This window comes from Seriola dumerili, unplaced genomic scaffold (genome assembly GCF_002260705.1).
Source record: "Seriola dumerili isolate Sdu_G_001 unplaced genomic scaffold, Sdu_1.0 BDQW01000161.1, whole genome shotgun sequence".
Classification (NCBI taxonomy): domain Eukaryota; kingdom Metazoa; phylum Chordata; class Actinopteri; order Carangiformes; family Carangidae; genus Seriola; species Seriola dumerili.
The window spans coordinates 3,419,468-3,432,126 of NW_019174416.1; the positions used below are offsets into that span (position 1 = coordinate 3,419,468).

Genomic DNA, 12,659 nt, shown 5'->3' on the forward strand with positions numbered 1-12,659 from the left:
CAAGGACTAGACTATAGATACATACTGACATACTGGTGTTTCCCTGACCACTCTCACTAGATTTGAGACTGTGCAAGTCACAGTGACAGAACTTAATGCTTTGCAAATGTGAAAGGTCAATGCATATAATGCATTCAAGCACATAGAATTCCAAGTGATTCGATGCAGTTTCCCTGCAAATTACTTGCAGGCAACTAAAATATCACCATGTGATTGTGACAGCATTGCACTCCTACTACAATTGGATTTTTAAAAAATTGTTTTATTACAAAAACTGAAAGCTGGCATCCCAATTGATCTGTGTGGTATTTAAATTCTTTGAATATCTTAACAGGAAGTGGTAATAATATCTACATGACAGCTTTGAAATAAAACACCATCCCAGAAAGGATAACAGGCCCAGTGAAAGCACAGCAAACTTCTCCATACTTACACCAAGTACAGCATACAAAATAACAAACACAATTTAGATTTACAGAAAAGAAACATGGCTAATCAACATAAAACTTAAGCAATTTCATCAATAATACTGCACATAGCAGCATCCTTGTCCCATATTTTGTCTCTCTTTGAAGTAGGGACGCTCTTGTCCTGTTGACCTACTGCCATACAGCTGGCACCTGCTTCCTCTACATCCATCGGTTCACTTTTCAGCCTGGGGGCCTGCCCAGAAGAACAACCAATATTCGCTGCTGCAGAGACACCCCTTGTCCCATCACCAGCTCCATCTGGACCCTCCATCTGTGGTAAGTCATCAGGTAGGGAGGCGAGGCACCCCTGTATCATTTCCACGACCCTCTCCAGATGTTTCTGAAACCTCTCAGCTGTCTCTAGCCTCTGTCTCTTCTGCACCTCCATCATCACCCTCAGTGTCTCTCTGGCTTGATGTGGCCTGTACTCATTTATTAAGTGGTGCATGTGAACAAACAGAAGCTTTAAATCCTCCAGCTTCTCCTCACGCTTTATACTACCAGGGCTCTTGATAAGGATGTCCAGCAGGTCCAGAAAGTTCACAAGAATGGACATGTTGAGCTTCTTAAGCTCCCGTTTGTGGTCAAACTGCATAGGATGGAGCCTCTCAATGCCTTGGCTCTCTAGAGGCCGAATGATGAGGTCATCACACTGGAACTGGTTGCCAAACATCATGTAGCTGTCTCTGATGGGCGGAGGTGGCTTGGGAGCCAAACCCTTACGGATGTTTTCATCTGTGTATTCTTTGATGTATTGCATAGGTGGAGGAGGCAGGGCACTAACCTGCTGTGGTTCACCCATGATGCAGACCTGAAACAGTGAAAAATGTGAATCAGTCTGATTTCTTTACCAAGCAAAACAAAACAAGATCTTACTTTAGTAAAGAAGAAATAAGTAACACTTTGTACACCAGTTGTGGGTTTTGAAAGCGTGCTGTGTTTGCTCTGTACAATTTTAACTACTTTAAGTATACAAGTATATTACATATATATATATAACACATATTACAATACTATATATAACCAATGGCCACTTTCACAGTTATGAAAAAAAATATTAATGCAGAAATATGTAAGTAAGCTTATCTTTTACTGTTTTGGTAAGTCAAGAGGTTTTATCTTAGCTCATGTAGTCGTGGGGGTTTTGATTTATAGTAGAGCTCTGTTTCATGAGCTTCTCCTTTAATTTGTATGGAAAAATATTAATGTGCAAAATAACCAACTGTCACAAAAAAAATAATGGAGTAAAACGCACTATATTTAGCTCTTAAACGTTGTAGACAACATCATCAAGGTGCACCATTTGTGAGATGTTACTCAAGTACTGTACCAGTAATGCTACCGTAAAATTGTAGCCTACCTAAATGCTTCTCTACTTAGTTTGCACCTCTGCATTAAATTGTAATGTAGTTCTATTTGTGTGTTTCTTGAGGATCGGGGCAACATCTGGCTGCTTCCCCATATAAACAAAGTGGGTTAAGGACGAAGTAACCCTGTTAGTCGTCTGTGGGGTGAAGGCTAAAATAACAAGCAAGCGACGCTAGTTACATTAGCGACTGTCCGCCCTAATAATTGACGAGCTGATTCTGTAATTTGTTGTCTAAATCCTTTGTTGACATTTTTGAATATGTTAGGTCATCATTGTACAGCCAGACGTAGAAGCTGGTAGCGTTTGAAAGGCAAACATAGAGTTAGCCAACTAGCACTGTGGCTGCTAGCAGGCTACCAGTATTGATGCTAACCTCTGCCAGCGAGTTACGCCGTTACATCAAATTTGAAGCTAACGAACAACACAGGCACATGAAAAGGCAGTGGTGATATTTCTACATACCTCTTAAACGACCCCCAGTTGGTAAATATAGATAAAAGATGTAAAATGTAACAAAGGTATACAGGCTAGTCGGGCAATTAGCTCAGGACAACCCTAGCTCCTTCCATTCACTGACTTGAACGTTCGTTTCTGTCCTCATTCCATTGGCTGAACTGTGCTCGTGACGAACAAAGTAAGTGCTGATTGGTCGTAATTTGTTAATGGTTTTTGATCAAAGATAGATTGATTCCGCATATGAAATTGTAGAGATGCAACCCGAAAGGTACATTTCTGTTTACTGTTAATTTGTAACTTGGTGATTAGAAAACATGTATCTCCTCTATTGTAATAAAAGGTGCATTTAACTGTTCAGTTACAGTAATTTCTAACGCATATTTTAAAATACTCTGTACTACGTACTATGTGAAATTATATTTTGTACTTTTTGTACAACAGATATCACCTCGTCAACACCTGCAATCATTTTTATGCCATTAGGCAACGCCAAAGATTTTCTTGATAAAACTGCCTTCGTATGAGGAAAAATCTATAATAGTAACAACAGCAATGATACTGCTACAACAACAACAAAACTACTACTACTACTACTACTACTAGTACTACTACAGCTAATAATGATAGTATTATGATTATAATATCAATAGTATATTTTTAGAACACAAGCAAGAAGCACTAAGTGCTTTCCAGAGTGAATGAAATTAGAAATTCACAGTAAAACTGAACTGAACTAAAAATGTATTAGAAAAGACACCCTGTAAAATAGATATTAAAAGACAAATAAAAATATATCATATTTACATTTAATGTCCCACCTAATAAAGCTTTAAACTAAATGAAAACTTTACACGTATGTGTTTGTTGCAGTTATGCTCCAATCTTCTATATGTCTGTTTCTGTTATCTGTTTTGAAAATTGATCTTTTGTGGAAACTGTTTTTGTCATATACATTTTGTCTTTTCCACCTCCTATTTATCTTTTTGTATAATGTTGGCATTGCTCTTTCTATCTCTCTCTCTCTCTCTCTCTCTCTCTCTCTCTCTCTCTCTCCCACACGCATGCACACGCGCACACACACACACACACACACACACACACACACAGACTAACCGTATGGACATACCACTGCAATCTCCTCTCTTTGTTAAATGCTCAGACGCAACAAAATTCCTTTTAATTTTCCAACCCACAGCAGACTCCTTCATAAAGGATTTTGGTTTTTTAGTTTTCAAAAATTTGAATTTTGTACTAGTTTGATAGCAGAACTCAACAGGAAATTGATTATGAAAGATAAAACGTTTGCACTTAAAATATAGAACAAATAAATGTTCCAAAATAGTACAAATACAAGTATTGAATAGAAATATTTTTAACACTGCTAAGCATGTTTTTTTTCCTCAACCCTAATTTTCATACATTATACCCATTTTCTGTTTCTTTTGACAAAAATGTGCCACCTAAATGGGATTCTAGTCTCATCCAAAACTTTATAAATTGTAGGAACAATTTTCATGATTGTGGTGCTGAAGGATCCATTAAACTGCTTCTGCAGGATGAATTGCTTCAGTATTGAACTCGGACTTGCTCAGATTTTAGTGGGTTACTCTTACCACTGTTTTCAAAAAATGTTTTAAATTACCCTTTTAGCCCGACACTGTTGTTGCTTGAAGCGATAATGAATGGTTTTCTAACAATCCCAGTACAAATAGAATCATTTTTTGCTTGTCTGTGATTACTGTAATAGAGAGAGAGATTATAAAGACAAGAAAACAGAAACAACTCACAAATATATATGCAGCATCAGAAAATGTAACAATGAGGATTTATAAAAAAAGAAACAACATTGAAAATTATAAAAACTTATCGGCAAAAAAATGTTACATAATCAATATTATATAGTATTATATATTATATATATTACATAGTATAACATACTAAATCTTCATTATGGCAGCAACAAAGCAGCTCCTCATTTTTGATACATATAGCAGGTTAAGCAAAACTATTTTCAAGTGTGTTTATAGTGTTAAAAAGTGTTGCTTTGGTAGTGAAATCTGGTTTCATGCTTTTTTGTTAAATGAACACCTTTGTTCAATTTTTACATTACTACTTAAAGTTTCATCATCATTACCAGGATGTAGTCTTTCCCTTTAAGATGCATAATTTGGTGGATAATGTTCAAAACTACCAAGATTAAAGAATCTCCCTCCTACTACTGCACACTCAACACATTGGCTTATTGCAACATTGTCAGTGAAAGTACATGTGAGCGTATGTATAGTGTGTGTGTGTGTGTACATGTGTGTGTATGAGTGTTTGTTTGCTTGCACAACCCATTTTCTGCCATAAGGATGTGGTTTACTCAATGCAACAACTCTATGCCGGAAGCTCCACGGCTTCTATCAGGTCGAACAATCCACTGCTTTTTTTTTTTTTTCTTTTCTGTCACTGCGAGGTACTCTCTCTCTCCCTGTAAGCTCAAACCCTCCAGTGTTTCTCATTGTGTTGTTCATAGCTGTTACCATGTTCCCCAGGGTGATTTTGAAGGGAAATATGATCAAAAAATCTCAACAAAAGAAAAGAACATCACCTTGTAACTACAAGGAGAGATTTTTTGTATTGGACACCCAAGACCTGAAGTATTCTGAACGCCGTCCGGGGGTAAGTATTCATATATTTAATCAATGCACTAGTTTTTCATTTCAATCAGGAGATAACGGTTTGGGAACTAACTGTAATTTTAATCGTATCCACGTTGTGTGGAGGAAACATAAAGTAAAGATCATGTTCTTTCAGAAAAAGCCCATGATGAAAGGTTGCATCGAGCTTTCCAGAATTAAGTGTGTGGAGATTGTGTGCACTGATGTCCCCATACCATGCAACTATAAGTACCCTTTTCAGGTGAGGTCCACGATTGCTCAAAGAACGCACACTTGAAAATATGCACCAATTAAATATAGTGTTATATGCAGTAAATGTGATGTATTTTCATTTTCTAAAATACAAATGTCTCCACAGATTTTTCACGACAACCATTACCTCTACATTTTCGCCCCAGACAATGATTGCCGTCAGAGATGGGTCAGAGCTCTCAAAGAGGGTAAGAAATTCCAGACCATCACAGTTTAAGTAATGATAGCAGTGCAATAAATAATAGTAAACCCTGGGTTTCACATAATGCAAATTCACAAGCGTGATATTCCAAACTATTTATTTTATTTTGTCTGATATAGAGACAAAGCATAACAATTTGGTTCCAAAATACCACCCAAACTTCTGGATGGATGGAAAATGGAGATGCTGCCAACAAACAGAGAAACTGGCAACAGGTTGTCATGTATATAATCCAGAGGCCTCTGGTTTGTATTATTTCTTCACTTCCACCTCTTGTTTCATATGTTTTTTTTTCTAATTTGTGTCTTTGATAAAGCATGAAATGTTCTTATACAAATGTACATGAGCAGTTAAGTAATCTTATTTTTTATGCACATGTGGTTAAGCCAAATCTTGATACGGATCTACATTTACCGGTGTTGCATAACTTCAATCAAATATAAAAACCTTATTTTGGACAGCTGGATTTGTCAGAAACATTCTCATATTTCTGATTTCTCCACAGCTTCCAAAAAGCCACTCCCTCAACTCCCGGATCCAGAGGTAGCACTTTCTAAAGCGTAAATTATATGTCCTGTTGTTGAAATATTATTGATGTTCAAGTCAACACTGTTCCAATTACAGGGTGTAGACAAAATAACTCTTTTGATATTTATTGTTTTACTTGTTTGGCTATAAGTTGTCGTTGTTTTCAGGACTATTTCGCATTATGGATGCCATATTTTAAAGACTGCTCTAGGGGACATCTTAAATATGTTTTTTTTTCAACCAGTGCGCCTGTGGTTGGGGCACAGATGATTTTGCATTTTTGCGTCTTGGTTCATTATCTTCTAGGCCTCTTCTACTGCTGACATTTGCTACCTGTTGTAAACATAACACTTATAATTCAGTGGAACATAACCCAGATATCATTGTGATGATGTTTGAGTCCTTTTCTGTGGGGGTCTTCTCATTCTTTCTCATATTGCTCAATAATAACGGAACCATGTTTCTAGGTGAAGCTTTTCTTTTTTTTTTTTTTAATTTATCTCTGACAGATGGAATTGCATGATACAAGACAGAGGATGGTCATTGCTCTGCAGGACTACACACCTCAGGGAGACGATGACTTACCTCTTCAGAAAGATCAGGAGTACGTCCTGATTAACAGCTCCCACCCTGAGTGGTGGGCCGTACAGGACAACCAAGGGTAAGGCACATAGAAATGGCCGTCCATTCTTAGTTCTTGCTTACGCTGAGAAGTAATAGCGCTTGTTTTCAAATCAGCTTGATTATTGATGTACATTTTTTCTGATCCCACATCAGGAACACAGGCTTTGTGCCCAGCACTTTCATAGCAGAAAAATCTTGCAACAACTTTGAGAGATTTGAGTGAGTTTTATTTCATTTCTGTTCTCTGTGTTGAAAATTGTTAACATGTGGGTACTTGCAAATCCATTCTGTCCTCTATAGAATTGGTTTAATTGTGGTTAATTTGTCGTCTCACAGATGGTACAACAAAAATATAACCAGAGGGGATGCAGAGGCTTTGTTAATGAAAGAGGTAAAAACAATGTCAAAGTTTAAGGATCCAGTGATTATAGAATATTCATGTGTTTACCCTTCCAGCTTAAAAAAAAAAATGCTTCAAATAATAAAAATTCTGATGATGATTAGCAGGATGTTCCTCTTGTATGACATCGTGCACTTTTGCTGTGACTGTGCCACCTACAGTAGTGTTGCATTTGCAAAATTAATGCAAATGCACCTGCGACCTGAGAATCTCGAGAAACATGACATAAGACTTGAACAATGTCTCAGAACCACAATGTTTCCTTCAATGTTGAATTTCCTGCTGTGAAGTGCTTTGCTACGTTTTGCAAGCGGGAGGTAGAGCAGCCATCCATTATAACCTATTAGCAAAAGTGACTACTGGGCCTGTGCTGGTATTAGCTTCAGATCAAAGAAACAATCAGTGAACTTGTCTCACAAGTATATTACAAATGTATTATTACATTTTGATGTTTTTTTATGTGGTTTCAACACTTTATTTTTAGGGAAAAGAAGGTGCATTCATGGTGCGTGACTCAAGGCAGGCCGGAATCTACACAGTGTCAGTCTTCACCAAAGCCCCAGGGTAATTTTATTTCCTTCTTCTATACTGTTCTTATGTAATGAACTGATACAAATAATGATATACAATTATATGGTGATAAGTGTATGTACACCTGATATACACTGAGTCTTGTTTAAATCATTAGATGCCAGCAGATAAGTAATAATAGCCTGACCCGTCTGATAAATAATTACAATAAACTTGAATTGAAATCAGTGGTGTAATTTACTGTGTACATTTCATGTTTAAGATGCTCTCTTCGGAAACACTTTGGTGTGATTTGTTGCATAAAAGCATCTCTTTGTTTATCACCTTTAGGTCTAATGGGGAGAAGAATCCAAGAGTGAAACATTATCTAATCAGACAGACAGAAACCGGAGAGGGCGCGTTTTACTTGGCAGAGAAGTACCTGTTCAGCACCATTCCTGAGCTCATCCATTACCACCAGCACAATGCCGCCGGTTAGTATGACTTTCCGCAAAAACGTGTCAGTAGGAAGTTGAGCATATAAAACAGCTCATGGTTCACAAACATGGTGACAAAGGGCAAATCCATGCTGCTCTGCAATTCTTTATAAATAAATTTATATTGATGTGCTATCTGTGTATCTGTTTACTTGGCAGGCATGACAACACGTCTGAGACACCCTGTCTCTCTAGATGGAGGCTGCTCCCAGGACATTGCTGATCCCTCAAAAGGTTAGAGGATGTACAGTTGTATAAACAGCTCAGTTGGTTGAACTGGAGCTCATAACAGTTACAACGTAATGCTGAGTGTCTTGTTTTTGCTGCCCTCTAGTGTGTTATTTTTTTATTTTCACAGAAATGTACTCAGGGTGTGTTTAGTACACCAAAATACAATTAAAGTTATTATCTAAACTTCCTTATTTGCTATGTTCCCTAACGGTCTGCCTCTGGTTATTTCAGTTTAATTTAAGATTATGGGTGTTCTTGTTCATTTCACTTCTCCTTTGCCACACAACAGATCAATGGGAAGTGGACCCGGAGGAGCTGACCCTGGGTGAGGAGTTAGGCAGCGGTCAGTTTGGGCTGGTGCTGGAGGGGAGATGGAGGGAAATGAAGGTTGCAGTGAAGATGATAAGAGAAGAGTGTATGTCAGACGAGGATTTTAAAGAAGAGGCAAGAGTCATGATGTAAGTGCAGCTCATGCTGATGTTCAATATCCGGGCAAAATGAAATGAAAACCACTCGACTTATGTCTGTGTGTGTTTTAACAGGAGATTGTCCCACTATAAGCTGGTTCAGCTCTATGGTGTGTGCACCCAGCATTCTCCCATGTGTCTTGTGTTTGAGTTCATGGAAAATGGCTGCCTGTCAGACTACCTGAGAGACAGGAAAGGGCGTTTGTCTCAGGACGTGATGTTGGGGATGTGTCTGGATGTCAGTGACGGGATGGCTTACCTGGAGAGCTCCAACTTCATCCACAGAGACCTGGTAAACCAACTGTTGAGAACTTTTTATAATCCACTTTTATCACAGCTGTTAGAGTCGTTAATCCTTCCTCTGTTCCTCTTTCTTCTGCAGGCTGCCAGGAACTGTCTCGTTTCAAAGAACAATGAGGTGAAGGTGTCTGATTTTGGCATGACCAGGTATGATTTTCACATTTGACGTGTTCTTTTCTGAATCTTTGTACTGTCCGTCATATTGTGTGAACTTTTTTAATCACAATATTTGCTATGTTTTTACTATGGTTAAAAGTCAGCCTACATGTACTGCTGTATAATGGCATGTGTCCACTCTCTGGACTGTAGATTTGTTCTTGATGATCAATACACGAGCTCCCAGTGCTCCAAGTTCCCTGTCAAGTGGTCGGCCCCAGAGGTCATCAAATTCTGCAAGTTCAGCAGCAAGTCCGACGTCTGGTCATTCGGTGTGTTGATCTGTCTGTCTTTGTTTGTGTGTCTTTCTAGCCATACAACATATCTACCCTTTTCCCCTTTTGTTTGAACCATTCAAATCATTTTGAGATTACGAGTGACAGCAGGGAAGTGCCGCGTGCCGGGCAGCTACACACCAGAATCATCTGTGTTTTCCAGATAGCACACTGACTCTGGTGTTCTATGCTGTAGTGAACTAAACTGGAAGCTTTGTGAGAGAACACAGCGGTTTGGTGCAATTTTCAATAGGCACTGAGCATCATGGGACACATTTTATGTCAAACACACAAAGCAAAAGATTGTGTTGTAAAACATCTTGCATTAGTTACAGAAACAATTTCGACACACACACAAATCTTTGTAACATACAAAGAAAAAATAATGTGTCTTTCCTTTTTAATTTAAAGCATATTAATGGGTTTATTTATTTGTATGTGCATGTGTGCCAAACACCATAACTATTGGTAGCTATTTTCATGGTGTAATGCCAACTAGTGGATTTACAGTAATCTCCAAGAAGTAAATAGTGTCAGGAGTGTCTCCAAAGCTGGGGTTTAAACAGGCGACAACATATTAACTTGGCATGAACGATTCTATAGTCAGAAGCTGTGACTTGTTTATATCCAACAGATGGTAAACGTAAATATGTTTAATCACAACTTATATTAAGTGATTTCCACCCAAATCAGGCTAAGAAAAACATACTTTTTGTTTATGTACTGAAAAAATGGGAATCATGTCAGCTTTAGCTGCTCATGTTGCGTAGGTTATGATGAATAATAGCCTAACCGACATTATGTTTAAAACTTTAAAGTTAAATTGTGAGTGACAGGCAGCTAGATGTGACAGTTCTTTAGGTTATACAGGATGTGTACAATTTGCATAAAAAATAATGTAGTTTTTAAATATTACAGATAATTTCTTCAGTTTTTCATACATAGTTATATATATTATTTGGTAACTATGGTAACTTAAAAGTACTGCTAAATGGATAAATATGTGGCTCTAAAAACATTTTTTCATTAAAAATCAGTCCTCTTTCTTTAGATGATGCTTCTCATTATGTTTCATAAAAGAATATGCAATAAAGCTACTGTAACATGAAACAACCACACATGATTAACCAGATACAGGAATAGATTTTGAAGTTAAAGGCTTAACGGACCAACAGCCAGTCTCTAATGGAGTCTCCCTGTTCACCCCTGCTCAGGTGTGCTCATGTGGGAGGTGTACAATGAGGGCCGTCTTCCCTATGAGAACCGCTCTAATGCTGAGGTGGTGGAGTCCCTGAACACAGGTCTGAGGCTGCTGAAGCCCCGCTTGGCCCCAGATGCTGTCTACCTGCTTATGGAGTGGTGCTGGAAGGAGGTGGGCACAGGAATTTAACGTATTTCTAGCAGAAGAATTTCTGAATGACAGCGGAGACAGCAACATGTTTTGTTACAATGCATTTATTTCTGCTCTCACAGAAACCAGACGATCGTCCATCCTTCGCTCTCCTCCTACATGAGCTGGCCTCCCTCTCAGACCTGTGAAGCAAGATAAAAGTTGAGGCGATGATTTTAAAAATAGCTTTATTTATTTAATTTATGGATTCAGTGACCTATTGCTTGTCAAATGTTTTTCAAATGTGTGTGAAGTTGTTTCATTCGATTATCATGATTAAGGTGATGACAAAACACAAGACAATTTTCAATCCTTGAATATTGCACTTTATCTGTTTCATAGTTCTGAAGACAATTCCTGAGAATGCTTATACATAGCTACAACTGCTTACTATTGGTTTATGTAACTATTCTCTGTATATTAAATAGGTGAGATGGTTATGTTGTTTGATGTTTTTATTGTTTCTTATAAGTTCTCAGCAATACAACAATTGCACTTTGTTAGAAGAAGTAGGTGATTAATTTGCTTTTTAGAAATGAAAAAGGTTCCTGAAGTTGCCACAAACTAGGATTAAATAATTCAGTTTTAAAATATAACTTCACACCAAATCTATCATTTTTCTTTGATTTAGATTTTTTGCCCCTTTATGGAGAACAGTAGCGATAGCCAAGTTGAGTTCATGTTAGCTGTCATGAACTCAAATGCGGCAATGCTTTGCCGAAATAATACTAAATACAGTTTAGATATGATTATAAATAACTGGAAATGTTCAAACTGTTAATAACAAACTCTCATCACTGGGACCAACGTTGCGAGTATGTGGGATCACAGGTGAATAGTCTGTTTCTGCTATCAGGCTGTCAATCAGTCCGGTAAGCCAGGCTCTCTGTTCTGCAGGTGTGGTGGCTCACAGTTGGAGCTGCAGGTGATGCTGGGGAGCAGAGAGACTTTTTGACATGCACACTGTCACAAAATACCTACAAGTATCAAGTCAAGGGCACTGACTAAGAATCTACATCCTCTACAGAAGTTAGAAGAAAATTTCCTGCATATCACACTCATCTAAATGACTCTCTCATTTATCTAAATTAGGCCCAGGAAAAGCTTCAAGGCCTCTCAATAATAGTTTTGTGTGGGCCAGTTGTTGTAGCAAAGTCTAGTAGTAGGAATTCTGTGTTATGAACTGGTCTCTCTTTCAGAAGTCCACCTACAGCACATCTGCGAAACCAATCGTTTAGAAAACAGCCAGTCAAAAGCTAGCCACTTACCAACAACTTGTGCAGCCTATGGACCCACAATGTATTTATATATTTTATATGTTTGAAATGAAAACAATTAATCTAAATGCAACTTTAACTGATTAATGATTAATTAATAATAAAACAAGTGGGGGAAGATCTGGCCACCAGGGGGGAAAGATGACTATTTAATTTTCTCCTATCAGTAATGGAGTTTTATTTTGAAATTAAACTGTCTTTACCTATCTCCAATAAAAAATATATATGGAAAACTGACAGCCAAACAAAATCAATCAGCACTATCACCATGGATACCACAGATAGACTCTACACACCAATGTCAGTAACATATAGACACCCTATTTTGATTTCCCCTTCAGAGGACAATACCCTCTGACCTATTTTGTGCTAGGATCAAAGTTCACCTTCCCCCACTCACACACACTCTCTCTCTCACGCACATTGCATTTAATGTGAATAATCAAATAAAGAGATGGAAGCTACGTGTACAAGCTTAAGTTTTCCTTAAAAGAGTCATGAGAAAAACTGAAATGAGCAGAATCAACATGTCGGGGGCCCCGCATCTCCCCCCACCCCCTCCTCCATCACTCCGCTGTGACTGTCCCTTTAA

The 12,659-nt window shown here is 37.9% G+C and overlaps 2 protein-coding genes across 2 annotated transcripts; one reads left to right on the forward strand and one right to left on the reverse strand.

Annotated features, from left to right (window-relative positions):
* Positions 1 to 247: 247 nt before the first annotated feature.
* On the reverse strand, positions 248 to 2,416 carry med7 (mediator complex subunit 7). Its single transcript, XM_022751948.1, has 2 exons — positions 2,302 to 2,416; positions 248 to 1,281 (listed from the first exon to the last, which is right to left on the reverse strand). The coding sequence occupies exon 2, from the start codon at positions 1,270 to 1,272 to the stop codon at positions 508 to 510; it is 765 nt and encodes a 254-aa protein (XP_022607669.1). The 5' UTR covers positions 1,273 to 1,281; positions 2,302 to 2,416; the 3' UTR covers positions 248 to 507.
* A 2,330-nt stretch (positions 2,417 to 4,746) lies between these two features.
* itk (IL2 inducible T-cell kinase) lies at positions 4,747 to 11,222 on the forward strand. Its single transcript, XM_022751834.1, has 17 exons — positions 4,747 to 4,959; positions 5,095 to 5,199; positions 5,317 to 5,398; positions 5,532 to 5,657; positions 5,918 to 5,955; positions 6,450 to 6,601; positions 6,718 to 6,783; positions 6,901 to 6,955; positions 7,449 to 7,528; positions 7,826 to 7,968; positions 8,131 to 8,205; positions 8,492 to 8,660; positions 8,745 to 8,961; positions 9,052 to 9,116; positions 9,279 to 9,397; positions 10,615 to 10,772; positions 10,874 to 11,222. Exons 1-17 carry the CDS (start codon positions 4,822 to 4,824, stop codon positions 10,937 to 10,939), a joined length of 1,854 nt encoding a protein of 617 aa, XP_022607555.1. The 5' UTR covers positions 4,747 to 4,821; the 3' UTR covers positions 10,940 to 11,222.
* The last annotated feature ends 1,437 nt before the right edge of the window (positions 11,223 to 12,659 follow it).

Coding starts and splice junctions, on each gene's coding strand:
- itk (XM_022751834.1), top strand. CDS start 4,822: ATGTTCCCCAGGGTGATTTTGAAGGGAAATATGATCAAAAAATCTCAA. Junction 6,956..7,448: donor AGGCTTTGTTAATGAAAGAG/GTAAAAACAATG, acceptor CTTTATTTTTAG/GGAAAAGAAGGTGCATTCAT. Junction 9,398..10,614: donor GTCCGACGTCTGGTCATTCG/GTGTGTTGATCT, acceptor ACCCCTGCTCAG/GTGTGCTCATGTGGGAGGTG.
- med7 (XM_022751948.1), bottom strand. CDS start 1,272: ATGGGTGAACCACAGCAGGTTAGTGCCCTGCCTCCTCCACCTATGCAA.